At 36.3% G+C, this 25,419-nt stretch overlaps 2 protein-coding genes and 1 pseudogene across 3 annotated transcripts; 1 reads left to right on the top strand and 2 right to left on the bottom strand.

The window, feature by feature from the left end:
• Window positions 1-3,407: 3,407 nt before the first annotated feature.
• Window positions 3,408-6,280, top strand: LOC127617887 (inositol 1,4,5-trisphosphate receptor-interacting protein-like). The gene is made up of 2 exons (XM_052090025.1): window positions 3,408-3,544; window positions 4,641-6,280. The coding sequence occupies exon 2, from the start codon at window positions 4,652-4,654 to the stop codon at window positions 6,263-6,265; it is 1,614 nt and encodes a 537-aa protein (XP_051945985.1). The 5' UTR covers window positions 3,408-3,544; window positions 4,641-4,651; the 3' UTR covers window positions 6,266-6,280.
• Window positions 6,281-8,363: 2,083 nt separating this feature from the next.
• Window positions 8,364-13,062, bottom strand: LOC127617888 (glutathione S-transferase omega-1-like; annotated as a pseudogene).
• A 1,411-nt stretch (window positions 13,063-14,473) lies between these two features.
• LOC127618093 (inhibitor of nuclear factor kappa-B kinase subunit alpha) lies at window positions 14,474-23,674 on the bottom strand. 2 transcript variants are annotated; one of them, XM_052090339.1, is made up of 23 exons: window positions 23,195-23,674; window positions 22,986-23,015; window positions 22,797-22,901; window positions 22,506-22,600; window positions 22,281-22,398; window positions 22,113-22,182; window positions 21,919-22,007; window positions 21,741-21,830; window positions 21,287-21,411; window positions 21,045-21,152; window positions 20,799-20,934; window positions 20,010-20,204; window positions 19,804-19,906; window positions 19,504-19,627; window positions 19,256-19,407; window positions 19,101-19,162; window positions 18,824-18,933; window positions 18,694-18,743; window positions 16,843-16,951; window positions 16,251-16,398; window positions 15,996-16,123; window positions 15,605-15,704; window positions 14,474-15,501 (listed from the first exon to the last, which is right to left on the bottom strand). In XM_052090339.1, exons 3-23 carry the CDS (start codon window positions 22,899-22,901, stop codon window positions 15,442-15,444), a joined length of 2,277 nt encoding a protein of 758 aa, XP_051946299.1. In that variant the 5' UTR covers window positions 22,986-23,015; window positions 23,195-23,674; the 3' UTR covers window positions 14,474-15,441. The 2 variants fall into 2 exon arrangements, with proteins under 2 accessions (XP_051946299.1, XP_051946298.1); XM_052090338.1 differs by lacking the exon at window positions 22,986-23,015.
• Window positions 23,675-25,419: the final 1,745 nt, after the last annotated feature.

Genomic DNA, 25,419 nt, shown 5'->3' on the forward strand with positions numbered 1-25,419 from the left:
TGTGTGTGTGTGTGTGTGTGTGTGTGTGTGTGTGTGTAACCACAGCGACAAAACGACCAACTTTCGGATCCTGCACTTAAGCCTATAAATTATGAATTACTTTATATGTAATGGCTAAAAACATATGAAGATTTCTAGAAGAATATTTCAGCTCTGTAGGTCTATACAATGCAAATGAATGGAGAACAGTCCTTTCAAGCTCCAAAAATCAAATAAAGGCAGCATAAAAGTTTGTTTTCCCTCCGGTCTCGACTTGGTCTTGGTCTCGACTTGGTCTCGACTTGGTCTGTCTTGGTCTTGGTCTTGTCTTGGTCTCGATACCCTCTGGTCTTGGTAGTGTCTTGGTCTCTGTTTAGGCGGTCTCGACTACAAGTCTAGCACACACACTCCACTAAAACAATTGATCATTTTGCTCGAAATGTTGCATTTGTGCTTAGATTAAATCTCATCTGCATCTGGGAGCAACAGCGTGCTGGTTTTGTTTGCGCTTTCTATTTATGATTTTTTGGCAGTTTTAATATCGTTCGGTAACACACTGATATAGTGATTGATGTATGTCATCACAAAATCGGTCACACTCTCCTCAAAATCCCAACACCACAATTAGAAAGAATTAATTGACGTATGCCACAACAACAGCTGTGTTTACTTGACAACAGAAGTAACACCCATATTTCTCGCTAAGCTACATGGGACGCTGGAAAATGGTGGATAACATTTTAAGTCTTGTACAATGAATCACACGAGACGTTGAGGGGCAAAAGTATTAATGGAGAATTAAGTGGCATACATCATGTTTATTTAAAAAAAGGGTTGATGGGGTTACACCGACCGTTCTCAATGGAGACAGGTTGTGGAAAGTCAAATGGTCCAACCCACATGTTTTTTATAGGAGCGAAAGTGTTGCCAACTTAGCGACTTTGTCGCTAGATTTTGTGACTTTTTTCCCTCTTAGCGAATAAAAGAGCCATCTAGCGACTAGCGACAATTTTTGCGACTTTTTTTGTCTGCTTTTGTCACATTCTTACACATCTGGTGACAAAAAAAACATCAACTCTCTCTTGAATGATGTCTAATTTGTCTCTGTGTTCTAGCGCCCCACTGCGTTTCAAGTAATATGACTGACCTGCGTGCCATCAGCAGTTGGATTTTTGTGCAAACAGATGTTCTATAAATCGAATGACTGACAAGCTTACGACTATGGAGGACTAAACATGCATAAATAATAAATGAATAAATGTAATAATACAAAAATAAATAAAGGAATAAATGTCTTGATAAAATAAATATAATTAGTTTTTAATTAAATTTATTCCTGAATTTATTATTGTATGACTTTATTCCTTTATTATTTTCTATATTTATTTTTAACTTTATTTTTATTCTTTTTAGCTTTTAATTATTTATTCATTTATTTTGCATATTTTTTTATTTATGTGTTCATTTATTTTTTATATTTATTTATTCCCACATATATTTATTTCCATATTTATATATTCCCATATATATTTATTTATTTATACATGTATTTATTTTTACTTTTCTGTGTGCAACATGTAAATGAGGGAGGCGGTCCTTGCGGAGCTCCAGTGCATCATTGGTCGAGAGCTCAATAGTATTATCGGGAGCAGATGGACTTCCCACCTCAGCACCCCTGACTCGCACAGATTTAGAATATGCAGGGAAACGTTTTGCAGAGAGTTTAACAATCCAGGATGTGCTTCTACATTCATACCGGCATACAGCTTTCCTAAACCATCAATAAGCACTTCTACTCTAAATTAAACATTTATTTGATGCGTGATTATCCACTTCATTAGCATGGCGCGCAACTCTCTAGATATGTGAAGCGTCAGCTATAGATTTATATACATGCATAAACGATCAGGGAAATGAAGCATGGTTGTATCTTTTACAATGAACAATCATAATAACAGAAAACAATATTATGAATTTGCAGACATCAAAATATGAAGTTATATACACACACACACACAAAAAAGAAAAGGACAAGGTTAAATCATATAATTTAAGAAACTTGCTCATTTTGTGGATTTGTTGAAGAAACAGCTCCCCATTTATTTTGTGATTGTAGTATAACCAATAAATATTGGCTTGACTGAAGCTCTTATGTTTATAGCCCCACAAATAGCTATAGTTTACACGCAATATGGCTATGACCTAACGTCACATCAAAACAAGTCAAGAGTAATCGAGCACACGCTTCAATCTACAATAAACCAATGGTAAGCAGGACCCGCCCACATCATTATCATACAAGAGACAGAAATGTAAGAATAAATACAAAAATAAATACATGTGGGAATATTTAAATATAGAAATAAATACATGTGGGAATAAATAAATATAAAAATAAATGAATGCATAAATAATTAAAAAAACAAAAAAAAAACAAATGAAAGAATATATTGTTTTTAAAGAATAAAAATAAAAAGAGAAAATAATAAATAAAAAGAGAAAATAATAAATAAAGGAAAAAAAAGTCATACAAAAATAAATTCAGGAATAACTTTCATTAAAAACGAATTATATTTTTTTTATCAAGACATTTTATCCTTTATTTATTTTCTTATTATTACATTTATTTATTTATGTATTTATTTATTATTTTTGCATGTTTAGTCCTCCATATACGAGTTGTTTGTATTTTTTGCGACAATCTCAACCTCAATTCACATGCATGCTCTCCGTTTAGAGAAGAAAAGTCAGCCTACAGCGATAGAAGAGCATTGAGAAATTATCTAGCTGGGCGAGAGAGAGAAAGAGAGAGAGAATCGAATGGATATGAACCCATGATCAATAATAAAATGTAGAGATAAGTGATCTCATCTGTCAAAAAGTAATTGTGACACAGTAACCCTGGCACAAGTAATACACACTGATGGTTCAGCATCACACAACAGATATATAAAAGAAAAAAGAAGATATATTACATATTATTTCCAAAACAGCTCCATGTGAGTTATTATAAGGCATCCATGTTTAAAAAATAAAACAAAAAAAACAACCCAAAACTACATTGTTGCCTACCCCTGGTTGCTATTGCTAGGATAATTTTGGACTTTGTCATTGTTCAATAATGCAGTTTAATTACAAAACAAAATATATAATAAATAATAGAAATAAATAGAAATCCCCTACTGTCTGGATGTTTGACAATTTCAGTTTGTGGTAGCTAAATAATTAGTAGTTAAAAACTAATTGTTAAATCATTAGTTTAATAATAAAAAAATACATGGTTCTAATTTAAAGAATTGCAGTAGCTTTTACGCCAATTCATTTACATATGTAAATTTGACGTCTTACGTATTAAATGACATCACGTGATTTAGCTACTTTTAGCGACATTTCAGCGAGCCCTTCGCGACTTCCCATGAGAAATAGTTGTCAACACTCACATCCTGCATGTGAGAGCAGGAAACGGCAAAGGAGTAACGGTACCGCATCACTTTCTCTTTTGTTGGTTTATTGTCAGAGCGGTTCTGAAACAATGAGTAAAGTTGGACTTTAACTGGATTGCTGTGTAAGTTACGATTCTTTTTTGTTCATCTTTGTTCGTCTAAATGCAAAAACTCTGCGACTGAACGTGTTACGTTTAATTGAATTACACATTAAAGACAACGTAATATTTGTTGTGAAGAACATACATTTTAAAATTGAGATATCATAAAACATGTAATACCGGCGTCGTTCAGAACGAGAAGCTGTTAGATGCTCTGCCTTTTAAGCGTTAGTTTTATTACGTCACCGCCTTCTACAGAACACCGCTAACGTTTTCAGTTATGTCGTCTCCTCCTCGTCTAACATGACAAGAGTAATTGAAATTATTAATATCAGCCTAAAAAGTTTGTCGTGTTACATGACCGACTTTTTAGACTGACGTATAATAATTTAAATCTTGCGCTAACAGGTAATACTTTCTCCCATTACAACTTCCAGCCACTTAACAGCCACTCGAGTTTTTTTAACGCCACTGCCGCTATGAGTCAAACACTCACGTTGTCATTATGTATGTATATGTGAAATTAAACTTATATGACGCAGGTTCATATGGATCTTCACTTATGTAATTTACACTCCACACAATTACCAAAGTTGCACTATAGAGAGAAAATAGCTTGTTGACTGAATAAAGAGGTTGTTTTTAGCCTTAGTCCAAGAGTCACTCAGACTCCATGCACTACACCATAAATAAACCAATTGCATAACTTCCTCATCAGTTCATAGGATATTCCTTCAGTCAAGGCAAAATTTCAAAATGCTTTGCAGAGCTGAGGTGGTACAACAGTTTTAATGTTTTTTCTTACTTTTTTTGTTGTCCATATTTCAAGATAACCAAAAATAAAGGCATTAAGAGCAGAATATTTCCAGAAACCCATTTTTTTCCCTACATTAAAATTAAATCATAAATCTGTTGTCAACAATGTTTTCAGTGGATGCTGAGTTATCTGGCTCTTTAAAAATGGTAATCTGGCTTCCTCCATCAGTGCAGGACAGTCCTTTTGTATTACAGTTCATAAATATAACTTTGACGAAGACATGTTTTTGAAAAAGTCAGAAAATAGTGTTCTTTTCTTATTGACTGGTTGAGGTAATCCAGAAATTTGTGTTTTTCCCAGACTTCCAGTAAATGATGCAGGGTGCAATTGCACGGGTTTGCATTGTGGTAGCGGCTGCTATCCTAAACCACCCACTGTTCTTCCCCAGTGAGAACACTACCATCCCTGAGCAAGATGATGACCTCCTGGCCAGGATGAGAGAACACCAGGAAAAACTAGAGGCTGAACAACAGCGACTGGAACAGGAGATCGCTAAGGCAGAACAAGCTTTAACTGGTGATCAGGACAGTTATGGCTGGTACTTCTGGAGTGCCCTCTGCCTTGTTATTTTCCTCACGATTGAGGTTTGCAGGCAGGAAATAGTGCCTGCTGAAATTCATGACCCAGTGGAAGATGAAGATGGATATTCCAGTGCTGGATATCTCAATGCTAAGGCTGTAGCCTTCGATAAAGGTGTTCTAAATAACTTTTGCAAGACCCGCTTTCTTCCTTTTGCCCATGAGAGCGGGAGAGTACGGGAATTTGTCGAGGGCTTTGCAGATGATTTGCTCGAGGCTTTGAGAAGTGTTTGTGATCGAGAGGCTGACTTGGAGGTTGAGGACTTTGTTGGTATAGGCAGTGTATTTGAATCCTGGAGGGTGTGTAAGCCTGCCACATGTGACCTCATTGTCCCCTTTGCTCCCCCTCAGCCATACAGGTTCCAGTTTCAGCTCTGGTGTGACCCTTTCACTGATATCCCACTAGATCTTCAAGGATATGGAAGGATTCAACTTAAAAAGCCAAATGGGGACTGTCTATGTGGCTCAACCAATCTCGGTGATGACATGCTGTGTCTGCTTCACAATAGAAATGACTTTGATAAGCTTGATGAACTCACATTAGAGGAACGCCTCTGTGCAAGGGACACTGCATATTTGTCTAAAGATCAGCTCATGAGATGGTTCCAGATCTCAGTGACCAAAGCATGGGGGCAGATCTCTCATAAGTATGATTTTGAGCTGGCCTTTCGGAACCTGGACTTTCCTGGAGCACTGCAAATCAGATTTAGGTCTGGAAAGACTGTTGTTCTTAACGTTACACCAGCCGTTCTGTTTGAAGACTCTGATGCATACCTTATCTCTCATTTCCCCTCTGATACTAGTAACGCCTCAGACATTCACTGGCAACTCTCACTCACAGTTTATGAAAGGAATCTGCTAAAACACCTCCCTATAAAACTTCCTACAAATTCTTGTCACATTTACTGTCTTCAGATAGTGTCCTTCTTGCATAAAAAGCAGACAGCTTTGACTGGGAGATGTGCCCTAACAAATTACCATATAAAGACTGCACTCTTACATCTGTTATTGAGTAAACCTCCTTCAATGTGGCAGCCACAGAATCTTGATCACAGATTACAGGATTTGCTCAGCTTCCTTCAGAAAAGCCTGGAGGAGAAGAGACTCTATCATGTCATTGTCGGGAACCCTCACGTCCCAATTGAAATTCAGATTCCCATAATATTTCGCACCGCAGAGCCAATAAACCTATTTAGGCCTCTTGTGTTGCAGAGGCAAATATATGCCAAAATGGTGGAGCATTTTCAGGAGATGATCAGAAATACCTCTGTGCTTGTTCAAGAATATACACCTCACTTGCCTAATGGTCACACTGGCCATGAACTCAACAGCCCAGATGTAGGTTGACTCATGGCTCTGATGGGAGTTACTGGTTGAGTAAAATGGTTTTGAGTTCTGGGGATTTCTAAAAGTTAATTACATGATTATGTTTTGCACTTTGAATGTAAATTGCATGTTAAGCACTGATTGTTACTTATGCCACTAATGTAATTCTAGTGTTATTCATCATCTGTGTGGCAGCTGATCATTCTGTCTTTATTACTAAGGAACCATGAATAATTACAGTGAAATCTTTGTCATGTCATGTGAAACATTTAAACCACATAACATTCTCACAGTATTTGTCAGTATTATCAAGAACTAGGATATGTGCCAGCAGAAATTTTTTTTTTTACCATCAAGAATCTGGAGAGATAAGGAAAAGTTAATGACATTTGCATTCAATCATGCATTTTTTTAATTTATTTTATTATTGTTATTTTTCTCCCCAATTTGGAATGCCCAATTCCCAATGCACTCTTAAGTCCTCATGGTGCTGTAGTGACTCGCCTCAATCTGGGTGGCGGAGGACAAATCTCCTCTTTCCTCCATGTCTGAGACGTCAATCTATGCATCTTATCATGTGGCTTGTTGAGCGTGTTACCGTGGAGACTTAGTGTGTGTGGAGGCTCATGCTATTCTATCCAATTGGTTGATTAGGAAGCCTGACTGGAGTCACTCAGCATGCCCTGGATTTGAACTTGCGACTTCAGGTGTGGTAGTCAGCATCTTTACTTGCTAAGCTACCCAGGCCCCATTTGCCTTAATTTGCCTTAATATTCTTAAGCACAAAGAAGGGGTGTTGAGAATTGTTGCCAGGGCATTGCAATGCAGGCGTTTAAGTGTTTTTTTAAACGCACCGCTATGTGGTCAAGTCTTTATAGTATTTTGGTACCTAGATATGGCTTGGGTCCCTCCTTTAATATAAATGTGGTTGTTTTCAAAGCACAGAATTTACTCAAATTTATAGACAATGATGAATCCCACACTTATGTAAATATCAAATATCATTAATTGTTATCAGGGTTGTGATAATTCCAAGTACCTAGAAAACAACAACTACAATGCTGCCATCACACACACATAAACATTTTTACACTTTTCACAGATTGTGATGCGCATTTCCGCTTTATTAAGCAGTATAAGTCCAGCAAACTTTTGTCATATTTGCCATTTTTTTATTAATTTGGTTAATTTATAATATTTTAATATATTTGTAATATATTACCATGCATTTAGTTTAAAAAAACAAGTTACCACAGATGCAATGAGGTTTCTAATACAGCTGCTGAGAGAGTGACAGTCAATTTGCCATCTCTCTTCTGACTGTCATAATTCATAGCTTTTTTTTTCTTCATTTGGAAAGTTGTGGGAATTTAAGAGTGGAATTTGTTTTAGATGTTAGACTTTGAGCAAATGGGTAACCAAAAATGATATTTGGCTTGTTCTTCTATTTACTCTCATTCACCACTATAAACATATTTACTTCTGAATTCCAAAACCTAGAAGTGTGAAAAGGGTCCATTGAGTATTTCACAATAGTATGTAACTATTACATAATGTCCATGACACAAAGTGAGCCCAAAAAGTTATTGACACTTGAGCCACACTTAGTCTGCATGACTGAGGTATCATGTCAGTATCACAAATGGTGCGAGACAAATTACGTGCCAAAGTTGAATCTCTTTATTATTAGGGGTTGGTTGGAATACTGAACACTAATTATGTACAATAGTGATGCTTGCCTTAGCAACCACCACTACTGAACATTTGAAAATGGTGCAGTTACATACATAAACCCTTGCAGAAGCTGTTTCACAGGTCTAAGGCCTGTCCTTCCTGTATAATGCACTGCCAAAAATTTAAGATAGTATTCTGGCCCTCTTTTAACTTTTCTATATTATTTAGTGAATAATATATGCCCATTTATATGTTTTTTTTTACACATGGTTTATTTATGTTTATGTATAAATGACAAATATGTTTATATATCAGTTGCAAAGCCTCTATTGACCTAATCTTAGTTCTGGGGCTTAAAAGCATGATCTTCTGAATATTCAGAATAAAATACTTATTCTAAGAAAAGAGTAATGATAAAAGAGACCACACACAGATGGACAGATTCGCTCTATAATCCATAGTCTAAATTGGGGTTTCCCTGCATGTAGCTATCAAAGAAGACCTTGTGAGCGTCTGTGCTGAACGTGGTGGCTTTCACAGTGGGATCCTTCAACATTTGTTGAGTCCACATTGTTAACTTAGGAGTGTTGTCCAAACAACTGAAACATAAACAGAGGGTATTTATGTGCAGAGCTATTAGACTTTACGAGCATTTACAGATGTTATACTCATACATTATACTTATACAATACAAATATTAATTGATTGTTATTTAGATGTAATGGTAACAGACACAGTGGAATTAAGAACTAAGAAGTTACTGTGTGAGAAGTACCTTTTTTTGTCTGTACAAGGTTCACTGTACCAAAGTGCTTTTCAGCCCTACCCCACCTTTGTTAATCTGAAAGAGTCAATCATCTTGTTGGCATTGCTGTTTGACTTTACCTCTGTGACTCAGCACTATATATATATATATATATATACATATATATATATATATATTTTCTGATATGTCAAAGCCCTCGTGTTTTCTATTATACATCCACTAGATGTAGATTTTTATTTATGTAATAAAATCAAACAAAGACATACTGTTTCAGAACCATCATTTCAATCCTCTCAAACCATAGCCAAATCAGTGTGATTGAAATTCTTCCGAAAAATTTGGTCTTCGTGTTTGCCAGGGTTTGCCAAAAGAAATCAAACAGAAAGCACTTAGAAAGTTGTAAAAAAAAAAAAAATGAAATGTATATGTCCTATAAAGATCCTACTGTAATCTTTAAGAAAGTCAAGGCATCTCAACCGACCTCATTTAGTTTGGAGAGCTTGTCTTTAAATTCGGTTTCAGGTGTTTAGACAACCTCACCCATTGCTCATAAGAATCTCATAGAAGTATGAAATCACCTGAAATAAAAACCCGTTGACATTATTGTATGCACAGTTTGCATACATGCATTTCTTTAATCAAAATAATGAAACATTTTAATTGTTAACAAACCATCTATATTTCTCATCCCTATTTCAATTAGACTTATGATGGAGGTGCAGATATTGAATCTACTGGGAGATTCTGTATATACTGTTTATATTATACAATATGTTTCCAAATGATATCTGTGAGACTGCTTACCTTAGCGAAAGGTACATTTTCTGTTGGGCCCTCTTAAAAGGGTCAGATGGAATCAGTTTCTTCTCAGGGTAGACCTCATCCAGGTACTCACAGGTGATTGGTGACTCGTATATCACCTGACTACTTATTTTCCAAAAACCAATCAGGCTTATCTTTCAAATTGATGTTGACAGTATCATATCCATTTAAATATAAAAAATAATAATAAAAAATATATATTTGGAACTGTGATTACATTGTCCTCTCAAACAATACAGAAAAGGTTAATACATAAAACACATGTTCAATTTATGCTATGTTTAAAAAGAAAAAAGCTTAATTAAAAAAACAAATATGTACAAATTGAGTAAACCAGAAACCCTCAGACCTCTTCCTAGCCCACAATTGTACAGCACATCAATAGCACTCATTTAATTCCCTTGGCATTGAGCACCAGTCTTGTTCTCTCAGCAAAAGGGCAGAATCTCATGCTGTAGAGTCAAAGCTGACCATCTGGCACTGGTCTGGGAGCAGGGCTTGCTGTTGCACCAATGAAACACAAGGAAAACAAAAAATAATATATTTCTATTATTTTATTAGTGGCTATGTAATTACATATATATATATATATATATATATATATAATTTGATCTCTATAGTAATGTAGAACACCAGGTTATTAATTATGAAGAATTACATTTTATTACCCTATTAATCTCCTTTTTTAAAAACAAATTGAAAACAATGAGCTTGAAATATTTTCAGAGAGAGCTCTCAAAAGTGCTATAAGAGTCTGTTCACTGGGACAAAATTGTCTACAGTTTGAAAGTTTGGTATGCAAACTTTACTGGGAAATGAATTAGATGAACATCCACATGTGTAGCCATTGCAGAAATCAGAGAGTTCACTTTAAGATCTGCAAAGGTAGAAAAGTATGTGCTTTGTGTTGATAAGAATCTCAAACAATGTCTGTTACGTAACGTGACAAATCTTGAAGGAAGGAACATGATTTTGAAGGCGATAGAAGCTCAGAGTGTTTTACTGAAAGCAATCAAATACAACAAACGCATTCAAAATATAGCATTCAAGGTATTGCTCACCTGTCCATACCTATGACCTATCAGTAAACTGAAGTGGAGTATTAGTTGGAAAGTTAAGTTTTTATGGAAGAGTAGGTGTAGCTGAAGAGTAATAACCCCTCCTCTTTACAATTTGTTTTTATTTGTTTTGAAATAAAGCTTGTATTCATTTATTCCTAACGATTTACTTCTCTTGTCAAAACCCTTTAAACTTTTACTTACTGAATATTCTTGTAATGTTCCTGCAATTGCATTTTCTTACAGACGCTTTGCAATCTACCAGAACAATTTTTTATTTTATTTTCTATTGGTATCTAAATCCATCTAACAGACAATAATAATAATAATAATAATAAATTTAAAAAAATTCCTTTGGCAGACACTTTCACGACACAGCAAAATACAATGTTTCCCTAACTAAAATGATCATAGTAACCATGTCCGCCAAAATACCATATTGTTACTCCAATAAATATGTGGAAACTTGGTATTAACAACCACTTTAAGAAATACAGAAATGAAACCAATTCTGAAAGATTCTGAAAGCTCTCACACTGTTTGAAGTATGCTTCAATCTTAATTTTACAGCTGTAAAACCATTATAATTGATTTCCTAAAAAACGTTAACTAGCAGTCATCCATCCTTAAACTTTTTTTTAATAATGGTCAGGATGGAGCACTTAAACAAACAGGTAAGGAATCAAAAGATCATCCCCTCTGCTCTGTAAAGGCTAGTTCTCACTTCCCCAACAAACACAATATTCAAATTCCAATATTCATTGTAATTTTGTTTTTACAATGTTTTTTGGACATGATACCGTAGTTTCTATGAAGCACATTGGCGTTCTGAATAATACCATGGTAGATGTGACAGCACCTTCTGTTTTGAGCTGTTATGCTCAACAATGGAATGAATATCTAAAACGCAACTGACTGACATCCATTGTTAAACTGTTTATTCCGTTCAGGGTGGAGCACTCAGGCAAACAAACAAGGAACTGAAAGATCTCTTCACCCTTATACTACTTTGTAAAGGCTAGTACACACTTCCTTAACAAGGAACAACAAAATTGCAATGACTTTGGTTTTGTGGGAGCCTTGAAGTCAGGCCTGGCTTCAGCTCTAAGATGTAAGGTGGGCCATGTTACCCTCCAAGTTGGCCAAACAGTTGAAAGGATGGGTGAGGGTTTTGTTGCCAAGGTGAACCATGTTCATGATTGGGTGGGTACATGAATGGAGTAATCATTCGGTACCATGGAATTACATCTAATTTCATTACTGTCCCATGATTCCATAACAGTACTTTTTGTTAGGGGATGTTATTCCGTTTCTGCAAAACAGGGACGGACCAAGTTGCTGACCTGTTTGGTCTTTATCTTCATTGGTGAAGTGGTGGAAATCTAAATTCCAGAAAGGGATGACCCATGAACTAATGTATTCTCTCTCACTCACTTTTAAACATCCATATACAGTTAATGAGTGTAATAAAAATAATAATAATAATAAAACAACAACAACAACAAACTGCTTCAGATCAAGCATCTCCATCCTCTCAATCCACGGCCACATCATGTAATCAATCATTGTGATTGAATCACCTCTAAAAACTTGGTCTTCTTGTTGACCAGAGTCTGACAAAAGCCATTAAACACATCCAGAGAGGACAATTTTATACAGGAAGTGAAACAGAGACAACTTAAATTATACTTGAGACATCCCATGGCATCTGCATAACATAAGAGACCAAATAATTAACTCTGTTAGATCTTTATTCCACTCTTTAAAAGAGTTGATATAGTTCAACCAACCTCAATTAATTTGGAGAGTTTGTCTTTAAGTTCAGCTTCAAGTGCTGAGATATCCTCTCCATTTTTCCTGCCGACTGGGATCTTATAGAGGAAGGGAGTCACCTAAAAAGAGCATTTATTTACATGATAAATGCACACATTTTATTGGACTGGGTTGGCTGGGTTTGTTACCCTAAGCACTTAAAGCTTGAGTTGACATTTGCAGTAATTCCCAAGGATCACATGCAAAGTCTTACAGCCAGACAAAAATATATTGATAGTGGAAGGGGTTTAAAATCAGGATGTTTTAAACATACTACATTCCTACTATTCTGTTGCTCCAGCAGTATTTTCTGTTGAGCTCTCTCAAATGGGTCAGATGGGAGCAGTTTCTTCTTAGTGTAGACCTCATCCATGTACTCACAGGTGATTGGCGACTGTATATCACCTGACCACTCTGGGTTTCAAGCATTGGCACTAAACCAAGAGGATTCTTCTCCAAAAACCAGTCAGGCTTATCTTTCAAATTGATTTTGATAATATCGTGTCTTTCAAAAACCACCTGTTAAAAGAAAAAACGAAACTAATTACTTTTCCTTTCACTCAAAGCATAAGTAACGTTCTCAGAATATTTATTGCATTCATTAAACCTATGTCATGTACCACCTAACACATTTTTGCACAAGCCATTAGTGTTTGTACTCACTTAATTCCTTTGGAATTAGACATAAAATAACCTAAAAGAATGTAATACCTACATGTCTAACTTTATAACTTTCCACACAATTGTGGAAATTAATGGGAAGTTTGTAGATTTATAGGAGAGAGGGCATGTCTCAAAGATCCAAGGAAGAACTACAATAATTAATCTTTATTTCAAAATAAAAGTCCTCAGTAAAAGTACAGCCAGTCCTAATGTAATGTAACATCGCCCCACTGTATTTGCAGTTAATTGAAATATGTTCTTCTTCTGCAATGAATTTATCAAAAGGTACAGTCTGCATTCAAATTTTAATCCTAGGTGTGCAATGTATTTTTGAAAACATTAAACTTTTTTCTAAAGTGTAACAATAAAATGAGGGAATCCCCCATTAAACTAGTAGTTCACCCACAATTTTTTAATTCTCTCATCATTTACTCACCCTCATTCCATCCCAGATGTGTATGACTTTCTTTCTTCAGCAGCACATAAAGTAGAAGAATATCTCAACTATGTAGGTCCATAATATCATGAATGTGATAACTTCTGTAGCTCCAAAAATCACATAAAGGAAACATAGAAGTAATTAATTGGTTAAATCCATATCTTCATAAGTGTGTGGGTGAGAAACAGATCAAAATTTTACTCTAAATCTTGGCTTTCACTCATTCATCTGAAAGTATTGTGGTACCTGTTTAGTTTCACTTTCACATCTGAAAGTTAAAAGATTTTGAGTAAAATAGTACTTCAACATTGTTCTGTTTCTCACCCACAGGTTACATCGCTTCTGAAGATATGGATTCAACTAACCACTGGAATTTTATGGATTACTTTGTTTCCTTAATGTGATTTTTGGAGCTACAAATGTCTGATCACCATTCAATTGCATTGTAGAACCTACAGATCTGAGATATTTTGCTGGATTTTATGGACCTACATAGTTCAGATATTCTCCTTTATGTTCTGCTGAAGAAAGAAATGCATACACACTTGGGTTGGCATGAGGGTGAGTAAATGTGATAAAAGAATTAAAATTTTTGGGTGAACTATCCCTTTAACTTACTACAGAATTGTCTTTTTTTTGTATGCCTATTTGCATACTTAATTTTGTTTGCCACATGTCTCATTCTAGAAACAACAGTTCTGCACTGCTCTGACAACATTTTAAAGGAATAGTTCACCAAAAGTGAAGATTCTCATCTTTTACTCACACCATCCCAGATGTGTGTGACTTTCTTTCTTCTGCAGAATACAAACAAAGATTTTTAGAATAACATTTAAGCTCTGTAGGTCCTCACAATGCAAGTGAAAGCGAACCAAAATTTTGACAATGCTGCAATGAAAGTGCTGGAGTTTCATCTCAGGAAATGCAAATTAAACTGCAAATTTTTTGTATTCAATCAAATACTTTTAATTATTTTTTTTTAAAAAAACGTCCAATATTTATTGTGAAATTATTATCTCATTACTCTGGTTAGCAGTCATCACAACAAAGAAATGATATAATGGATAGCATTTTAATTACACTTTATTTTTTGCCATGGATAGAGTAAACACGTTAAAAAAGTGTTCTTTAATAAGATGTTGGTTTTCAACATATGTCAGAAATCTCCTTGGATAGCAGTTCAACTAACCAAAAAAAAATCTTGAATAATAGATTGTGATGAGCTCTCGTGTGAAGCCAATTACCTTTGGACAAAAAACAAAAACAGTTGAAAGTGTGACTTAAAAGGGGAATAGCATGGCTAAACTGATGAAATTCTCATTTCAAACGTGATATAACCATTGGAATTCAGAGACACCAACCTTATTTATTTACGACAGACATTGCACCTGTGTCTGTATGACCGTTATCTGAACTGACCAAACACATATTTATACAGGTTTACCAGTGTAAAAGCACTATAAATCTATGCTTTTATCATCATCATCATTGTTCTGCCTTTCATTTGATCTGTTTAAACTATCACCTTTCTCAACAAATATTAACATTTCAAGAAGTGACTTAGTTGACATGACCAATTTCATTGTTGGACCTCAATCCTGTCAGAACATCCACAGTAAGCCTGTAAAGTGCAAAATGCTGAACTACAAAAAAAAAAATAAAAATATGAAAGTACAATCAACCCACACAGAAAACTGTGGAATATGGAAATAAATACATTTCTATATAGTCTGAATTAAGTTTGCATGTTGTCAGTTCCGGGTCAATTAAAATGTATATTCAAAATACAGGGTTGCTACAACACTGCAAAATGTGATTTTAACTGAATCTGTATACAGATAAAGAAGTTACTTTATGATGAACAAATTATACAAGTCAAGACAACCCCAATCCAAGGATGATGAATTCATGTTTTTAAAAGAATGACCGCTACTTCCTTGCATATATGACTCCATAAATGACTCTACAAACGCTGTGATTTATCAACCAGAGATTCATATTTAGTCCAGTTCCAGTCTTGAGCCTGTGTGAAAGAGAGGGAAAAATTAATTTCAAGATAACCCTTAGAACAAAAACATAAAAACAAACTGTTTCGGAGTAAAAAAATTCATGCATAAAGCACAAACCATTATGCTTTCAGATTCCTCCTCTGTTGTTTCTTGCAGTAAACTGGTAAGCTGGCTCAAGTAGCGCTGGTTCTCCTCCAGTAAATGATTGACTGATTGACTGAAAATAAAAGAGCAGTGCTGTGAAAAATTAATGTTCTCATAAACATATACATTCTGATCAACTCTTCACATTAAATGTTTTTGAATTGGTTTTACTATCAAAAATGAAGTCTTCAAGTCACTGTGGTATGAAACCCAGAAGCCTGTGTTCTTATTGCAACACCAAAGATTGATCAGCAACTAAAACAACCTTTTCAGAATTAAATTGAAATCCATTCTGTATGGAAATGATACAAAAGCTTTAAAAACAAAGCTTGCAAGTGAAATCACTCGTGGTATGGAGATTTACCCCTCGTGTGGCACTTGCAGTGACATGGGTAGGCGAGAGGAACACTGGGTTTGAGTCTGGTTCCATGTTGACAGTGAGGAGGGCATCTCCCCACTCTGGCTCACAGAGTTTCGTGTGGTATTTTGTGCCTAAAGACGAACACACATTCAGTAACATTCATTGATTATTTCTACAGTACATTGTTATAGACACAAAACAATAACTAGGAGAACTTTGTGATCACTTGGGTCGAGACATTCAAAACATGTGACTCACACAGGCAATCTTCAGTAAGTGCCAGAACTCTCTCTGTCTCTTGATCTGCATCTGCATGACAGTGCTGTCTGCCTCCTTAATGCTCTCCAGCGTCTTCTCTATTTTAGGGAACAGGTCGATAATCTTCTGCTTGCTCAGAATAATTTTACTGCAAAAAACAGAATTAACAGCACTGGGATATTTCTTCTATAACAGCTTATTCTAAAATATCATTACCCTCCTCACCTATTAATGGGTTGTGGGTCGGATGGTAAATTGTTATTTTGATGAGCACAATCACATTTAACTGTAAACCGGATGTCATTAAAGTTGATGGTGTAATTTTATTTCTCGATTCCCAGCTTAATATGCAGATACAACTATAAGTAAGTTACTTGTAGCTTGATATTAACCACAAGCGTAAAAATATGGTGCCATTACAACATTCCTCTGTTTGTTTGAGCACCCTGTTCAGCCCTACAGTGGACAATATGTCTGTAAAACCAATGGAAGATGAGTGGAGAGTTCTGGAATCTGTTTGAAAACAGCGATTATTTTGAATTTCCATTTGGTAGCACGTAAATTATACACTTCGTCTTTAAAATCTTTATACCTGAGATGTGCATATAGATCCCTCAACACCCTGTCTTGATTCTGGACAGTCTGTACAATGACCTTCACCATGTCAGAACTGTCACTGTAGCCATGCTGGGGGTCTGGCACTAGGGGAGACACAAAAACATCTTCTCAACTCAACATGAAGCCCCTTAACTCACAAATATAACTGAGAGGCAAGATCTACCCAAGTCTGTTCATTAAAAGGCCCCGGCACACTCACAGCGCAGTGCTTCTTCGTTCAGAGCCAAAAATAATTTCCAAACAGCTGAGCAACAACATACTGTTTGCAAACATTCAGACACCAGCTACACCACTGGGGGAGGCATTTAAGGAACATTTAAATACGAGTACGCTCAAGACTACATGTAAAACATCATGTAATATGACATACACTTCATGCCTCATTCTAGGAGCAGAATTCATATGAGATCAGTAAAAGAAGCTGTTTTAACTACTCAATGATGAATTTAAGTAATATGCAGTAGATAATGTGTAATATGTGCCAATTGCACACTGTTATTGTAATTTATGATGAAACTGAGCATGGTTAAATGAACACCAAAATGCTGATTATTCTCTAATATCAGCATATTATAAAAACATATCTGACAGGGGAATTGGGTAGCTCAGCAAATAAAAACGCTGACTACCACACCTGGCATCGGAGGTTCGAATCCAGGGCATGCTGAGTGACTCCAGTCAGGCTTCTTAAGCAACCAATTGGCCTGGTTGGTAGGCTGGGAAGAGCCACATTGGGTTGACATCCTCTAGGTCACTATAATGTGGTTCTTGCTCTCGGTGGGGCACGATGTGCGTGGATGCTGTGGAGAATAGCGTGAAGCCTCCACAAGTGCTAGGTCTCCACAGTAATGTGCTCACAACAAGCCACATGATAAAATGCACGGACTGACAGTTTCATACGCGGAAGTAACTGAGATTCATCCTCTGCCACCCGGATTGAGTGCATTGGGAATTGGGCATTCCAAATTGAGGAGAAAAAGGCGAGAAAATAAAAAATAAAAACAAATCTGACAAAGCAAGAAATCTGTTAACATGACATTTTAAATAATCACAATATTCTCTGCTTTTGACGTCGAAACGTGACGAGGCATGTGCTCAACACGTGCCCACATTGGAGGAGCCAGTGAGAACACAAGTTAAGGGGTGTTTACATGCCATACAAAATCGGTGTAATGGGCAAAAATCTACCCATGTCGATCGATTCATGATCTTAAACCAATAAAGGAAGGACATGTCGGCTTATTAAGAATAATCAGTGTAAAAACGTGCATGTAAATACGCTCACTGATACTACTGCAAAGATGGTTGTAAAAAAAAAAAAGAAAAAAGTGTTAATGGGCAGAATACACACAAAGACAAGTGAGGCCTATCTTACTTTTAGCATATGAGTTAAACAGCATATCAAACAAAAAGTGAATGGGCACTTGAGAGTAAAAAAATCACATGACATGTTTTTGGAAAATGTCTCAAGTACATGTTGACTGATCTTAACTGACTGAATGGGAATTAGTTGACAACCTCAAAGTAGCTGGAGCTCCAGGTCACACCTAGTGATGACGTGGACCAATGGCAGTAAGATGTTTAGTAGCCAGTAAGAAGTTTTCCAGAAAGTTCACCCTGGCAAGCTGTTATGAACCACCAAAATGAACTAAAATTTTTTTTATCAATGATGTCACACCTGTTCATTCTTCAATTTCGTAGTGTGCAGGGGCCTTATAACTGAATAGTAAGTTCTACACAAGTCTTCTCATTAAAAAGGCCAAAGAACTTCCATAACTTACACAGTACAAACTAATGAGCTAATAGTAGTATGAATTCTACTTACTTTTGCATTTTGCCTTCAACTGTCTGTACAGTTCAATAGCTCTCTCCTGCCTGCGACAAGACATGGTTTGATCACAAAACATTTAAGATGACTGAGACACTTTTGAGAAACTTCCCAAGAACATACTCACATTTGCTCCATGACATCTCCTTGACGACGAGCATAAGGACTTCTCTGAAGTTCAACAATTTCTGAGTGCAAAGCCATTATTTCCTCATCTAGGTGACCAATCTCTGCCACCTTCAAAATCAAAAATAGACTTTCAGTTGGTGTTGCTAAAACAATGCCGATACACACATCAATAAATTTGTTGTATGTCTATGATGTGACATGAAGATCTCTTGGATAGAGGCTTAAGTAAATTCTTTCTTAAAGGTTTTAAAATGAATATCATTCATCAACAGCACCTGTACAAATGCAGCAGCCTTCTCTTCATTGTCCTGCCAAGCCTTCAGCATCTTTTCAGAGGCTTCAAACAGGAAAAGGTAATTTTAGACCATCGTCACTCAACAAGCTTGAATGAATGCTTATTTAAGGACAATTTAGGTATATTAAGACTTACATATGCCATACTGCATCTGATCACTGTATTTCTCCAAATCATACTGTATGCTGCTCTTAAAAAAATCAAGTTTAGCTTTCAACTGCTGAGAAAATGAAAACATCATGTTCTTGTATCTTGTAAGATTGGTGTTGTAGCGGAGAAGGCTCAACCTACAAACACACACCAAAACAATTTGAATTATGAGTGGAAAAATCTCACAGCACATGATATTCTTATTTATGAGCATTCTATTATAATGCACACACATGGCTGCACGTTGGCCCTGGAAGAGGCGGCTGTAGTCCTCTCTGAGGCCACATATGTAGCTAACTGCTTCGCCCCAAAACTTTTTGAGGGTGCTCAGAGGAAGCTGAGTTTTGGTTTCCCGCACTGAAACGAGAAGTTTCAGTTAGTCACAGTTATACCCTGAGTTATAACCACTTTGATGTTCCATGGGTATTTGTAAACAAATAAATACTGAAAAACTCAACAACTGGTCACCTTCTGCAAAATATTTGAATGAAAACTTGATCCATACAAGTGAAAAATAAATGAACAAAACGTACCAATAAAGTTCACACTTTCAGGAAGTGTTCTAGCTGTTAGAGGTCCAGAGTACTTGGTCAAGCTCTTGTCAAACAGATATACGATGTAGCTGTCCCATCCTCTCTAATGATCATGTGTGAATGGTAAAAAAGCAGCAGTGAATCATGACTGATTTAACAAAAATGTGCTTTTGGAGAAAGATAATCTACCAAGCAGATGTACTTACTACTCCATCGAGTACACACTGTGCAGCAGGCTTTCTGGGATCTAACATAACTCCTGTTTCCTGCAGAAGCTCTTGATTCAAAAGATCGATATTGGTCTCTGCCTCAATACTCTGCTGCAGGGTATGGAAGCCTTCATCTTGGCTAAGCAAAAATGAGTGAACCTGTGTCGTAGTCATGTTCAAAATGTGCACAACCTAGAAAATAAAGCATGTGTCAACTCATATTTGGTGCTGAAATGGCTTTCATGGTAAAAAAACAAGTAGACACCACTAAGCAAACTTACTACCAACTGGGCTGATCTAGATTCTTCCATACTCTGCAATAGAACTGAAATGTAGCCTAAAGATGCCTAATGTTGCTGATTAAATTCAATATTTGTTTTTTTTTTTTGTAAAGCATGGTTTTTGATCACTGTTTGACCAATAAACGTTTATGACCTTTTCAGGCATTTCCGATTACTGGATAACAATTATTTTGTTTTATTATTTAAATTCAGATTGATTTTCTCATTAATCTTTTAGTCTTATTTGTGAATAATTTCAAGCAATTCAATGAAAAACTGACTCATTCACAAATTAATGTGGCTTGTGTGCAAGTTTTACTCTATACAAAAGCAATTTTTAGCTGATTAAATATTTTAGAGCAGAGCATAACTAAAAACATATACTGTATGTATTTATATCATGAAAGCATCAATTAAAAATGTCCCAATATTTCCAGGTTTCACATGGCACCCATGTAAAAATAAAAAAAAGATAGCTAACAATGCAACGATGCTAATGTCAAACCTTCATGTTCAGAATTTGATCAAGAAGAGTGAAGCACTGGGGCTGTTTTGTGTCTGGAATTACTCCGCCTCCCCTCTGGACAGGGTCCCACTTCAGCATGAGCTGTAGCAGCCCCTCCAAAGGCTCCAATAGTGTCCTACAGTGCAAACACAATTAGGCAATTCAGAGATCCAGCAAATATATCTGGAATCTGAATAAAAACAAAAGGTCTTTAGCTCTCTATTTATGCTACAATGCTTCTGCTACCTGCTCAGATTGTTGGGGTATGGAAGGTGTGTGGAAAATCGGACCTCTCCATTCATATCTTCTACAGCCATTATGTCCTTGGGGCCTTTGTTTCGCACTTTGCTTGTCCTATGCAAATAAAAGTCTTCATGGTAAATGCACTATTTTAATATTTCATGGTAAAGACTACTTGAAAGGAGTACATATGAAGGATAGATACAAGATTAAGCCATAATCAATATACAGGTAATCAGGACATGTACCACTGGACAGGCTGGAGATTATGAAGAAATGGCCGAAATCCACAGCAGCACTCAAAGATCATGGTGCCGAAGCTCCAATAGTCCACAGTGACAGTGTACGATTTGCCTTCAAACAGCTCTGGAGCCTGAAACAAAACACCACCAATCTTATCACATCATCTAATATGTAATTACTGTGCTTGATTAGATTATCAAAGCAATTTGAAAAACACTCGCTTTCTTGACCCCGTTTACATGCACTTCAAAACACAGCTTATTCCAGGGTTTTTGCACAAGGCGGCACTCTGAAACCTGGAGCATGACTTAAGAGGGAAACCCCACTGTTTGTTTATATATATATATATATATATATATATCAATTATTTTTTTAAATACTTAATGTCATGTCTTAATGTGTAAAACTTTTTTAATTAGCAAAGATTTACTAAGTGCACTGATGAATGCAAAGACATACCAGATACTGCAAAGTCCCCACAAATGAAGTGCATAGGCTCCCCTGGTCCAGGTCTTTGGCATAGCCCAGGTCTATTATTTTGTGGACAAGCTGCAAAGGCATCAAAACAAGAGCTCTGGTTGAAAACAAAAAACAGTTAGTCTATATAAGGACTATCTGACAATTGAATAGCAAATACCTTTCCATTGATATCTTGCAGCACAATATTCTCTGGCTTCAGATCTCTGTGAATTATCTTATTCTCATGGAGGTATTGGATTCCAGAACCTGTTGAATACAAAATATGACTTTATACTTGCCATCATTCCAAAAGAGTGATGATAAAAATATAAAAAATGATAAAGTTTTTAATAGGGAAAAATGACACTTTACCAACATCATTGAGTAAAGCCAACACCTCACTCTCTTTCAATCCACAGCAATTTTCTGGTTTGCTTAGCAACTACAAGAAGGAATACGAGCAGAAGTGAGTTTTTGTTGCTAGTATAAATACCAATAGAACAATGTATTTAATGCAAGGCAAAGGCAGAGGGGGCACACCTTTCGAAGGTCTCCCTTAGAACAGTATTCCATGGCTAGAAGTGGTAAATCATTCAGGGCAATGTGCAACATCTCCTCAGGCACATCCTTTGCTGTAACCACATTAAGGTGCTTTAGCCTGAAAAAAGTGGGACCATCAGATGATTCTTTGCCTTAGGCAAGTTAAAAATTAAATAACTCAAATAAAACTATGGCAAAAAATTCCACTGCCATTAAAGTACACGCCTTTTCATAATCTGGATCTCTCGACTCCATCTGTCTTTGTTTTTTGAGTTTAGTTCAAGGCGACAGAGCTTCACAGCAATTTTTTCTGAAGTATCCTGCAAGAAATAAAAGTTGTATATTGAACAGCAGATAATGGGAGGGTTTGTCCCTTAAATCAATAATCTGCTGTGCTGTTCAATACAGACTGGGTTACTAGATTACTATCACAAATACAAGACAGTAATGTAAACAATACATAACAACACATCTATAATTAGTTAGATGTAAGTAACATCAAAAGCAGAGTTTCACCTGATTCTGATACAGGTAGACATGGCCAAATCCTCCTGTCCCCAGCCTCTCCTTCATGAGCCAAGACCCACACACCTGATTCTGTCGGAAAGGAGGTTTCTCCATCTGAGCACAGCACATATTAGCAACACATTATCAGCTGTAGTCAGCAAACACAGAATAAAATCACTGGCTGCCTCCAAAACTGACCTCTCTCCCTGTCTGATTAGCATGTAGGCCCTACGGAGAAACTGGTTATTAATTACATTAATGTGACATGAAAATGCCCTGACATAGACACCATTGATTATGATTAAGGAGTAAAAACGGTTATCTGTGGCATGGTAGTGACATTGCAATTGGGACACATCTACAGTAGCAGGTAGGCTAATTGAGAGTGACAGCCGGTTGTGGCTTACCTTGCGTCAATCGGTGTTTCTATCTTGTTCGAACCAACCACATCTGGTGTGGAAAACTGAGAAACTTGTTAAATGAACGTATTAATCCACAGGAAATAGCAAAGCTATCCATTTCATTATAAAAAGTACCATCAGGACGGTTGTCAGATGTGCTAAATGGCTAACTAGCTACACGTAAACAACTCGATGCAGGCTGTTTGTTTGCAATATTACGAGCCTCCTCCTAGTGTCAGCTTTCCATAACACATGCCACGAAAAACGAGGATCAGACGGTACTTAAAATCAAATCTAATCTTAAAAAGATGACAGTGTACTGTAGTGATGACTGGCGCACTTGTGTGAAAACTGTTGTTGACGATGGCCACGGCAGTCAGCTGCTACTCGAGGTCAGCATCGAAACGATGTTTGCACATGCGCAGCGCTGGGTTTTCATTACGCGGTTGTTGTGCCGAAATCGGTGACCTATCGAAATATGTGACTAGAGGCTGTTCAGTAAGTTTTCTTGTGAGAACGCGTCCGGTGTTCGTGCTCATTGAGCATCACCGCGCGACGCGAGAAACTCGTCTAGTCTTTGGATCCCGCTGACACTGTATTGGTCGGGTTTTCTTTTCTACTCTTGTTAAGAATAATCATCGACATGTCCGGGCACTCTTTCTTTTTGTTATGTTGTTCCCCTAATATAACTTTTTGTAATAGCTGTGTGGCTGGACTGAGATTTTTGGAAATTACTCCATAATTAGCCTATTTAATCACGAACAATATCAAAGAAATTTTATTAAATTTTACTAATTATTTTCTTGTAGAGAGATGTTGTTGTGATGATGATAGATTTTGTACATTCTGTGGTCTGCAGGCGGAAAACAATTTTCATTTATTTTGGAGTTGTCCCTACTCGACTTGTTTTGGTCTGATAAAAAATCACCAAACTCAGGTGATGTCTAATCTCTTCAGTGTTGTCCTCTAAAAGATATATATTATGGTATATGATTAAGTTTATAGAAACAGCAGTGTCACCAAATCTGTAATGATAATAATAATAATAATGTTATATTATTGGTATTATTTAAGTTTCTAATGCTTTTCGTCATTAATATGCTGAGATGCGACCAAAAAAGCACAGGCGAACGCATCTTAAAATAATGCGCATGCGTGAGAAGTTGACGAACTTTCAAGTACAACATTTCTAACCAACATGTATGGAATGATTTTCCGGACATTATTCAAAAGGAATTGCAAATTGTATTTGCAATTGCGTTTTCAATTTGTGGACGCATAAAATGTAAATCGCGCATTACCGTTTGCATTTTCGTTTAAGCGATCGCACAGTGACTGCCAGATTTCAAATGGAAAAGCAAAGTCCGTTTGCAACTGTGTTTCCCATATCTTACGAGTTTTGGCCCTGTCATATTTAAATAGCAATTTCAATTACCATGTCTGGTTTTTCACTTTCTCAGCGTTGCGTATGTAGCCAGCCAAAACTCATGTGGAATACTAATTCCCTTAGTATTTCCATTGATGCCTTACACAGAAACCTGTCAATCAGGGTCAAGGGTGGGATTATGCTATGGGGCGTGTTTGTCTTGGGAAGTGACGTCACTCACAGTCGACGGTGAAGAGTCATTATATAAACAAGCATTAAAAGTAATGGACCAGAAATCTGTAAGATGGCATCACTGCATCATTCTAAGGAAGCATAATATCTTGAGTTTTGACAGTTTTGAAAATGTTTCTTTTTTAAAACTAATTTTTAAGTGTGTGAACAACGTTGCACCAGAAATATTCTGTCAACTAGTACATAAACAAAAGAGCGGAATAAGAACTAGAGGCACAATAAGTGGAAACTATAGCCGCAAAACGTAGAACAACAATTGGTCAGACATCATTTTCAGTAAGAGGCATACATTTGTGGAATGCATCTGAAATTAAAACATTGACAGACTTCAAGGTTTTTAATACACATTTAAAGCAATGGCTGAAACTGAAACAACTTTGTGAACACTGACTGTACAGGACATAACACAATGCATACAAACATAATGTTGCATATGTGAGCACGCACAGACATATGCACCCTTTTGTGTTCTTGTATTGTTAAATGTGTCTAGACTTTGATTTATAGTGACTTCCACATCTACTTAAGCCCATATCTTATTTCATATATGGGATGTATTTGTTGTATGTATTTTATTAATTATAAATCTTAAACTCAATACTCTGTAATTTTT

Source organism: Xyrauchen texanus, chromosome 24 (assembly GCF_025860055.1).
Source record: "Xyrauchen texanus isolate HMW12.3.18 chromosome 24, RBS_HiC_50CHRs, whole genome shotgun sequence".
NCBI lineage: Eukaryota > Metazoa > Chordata > Actinopteri > Cypriniformes > Catostomidae > Xyrauchen > Xyrauchen texanus.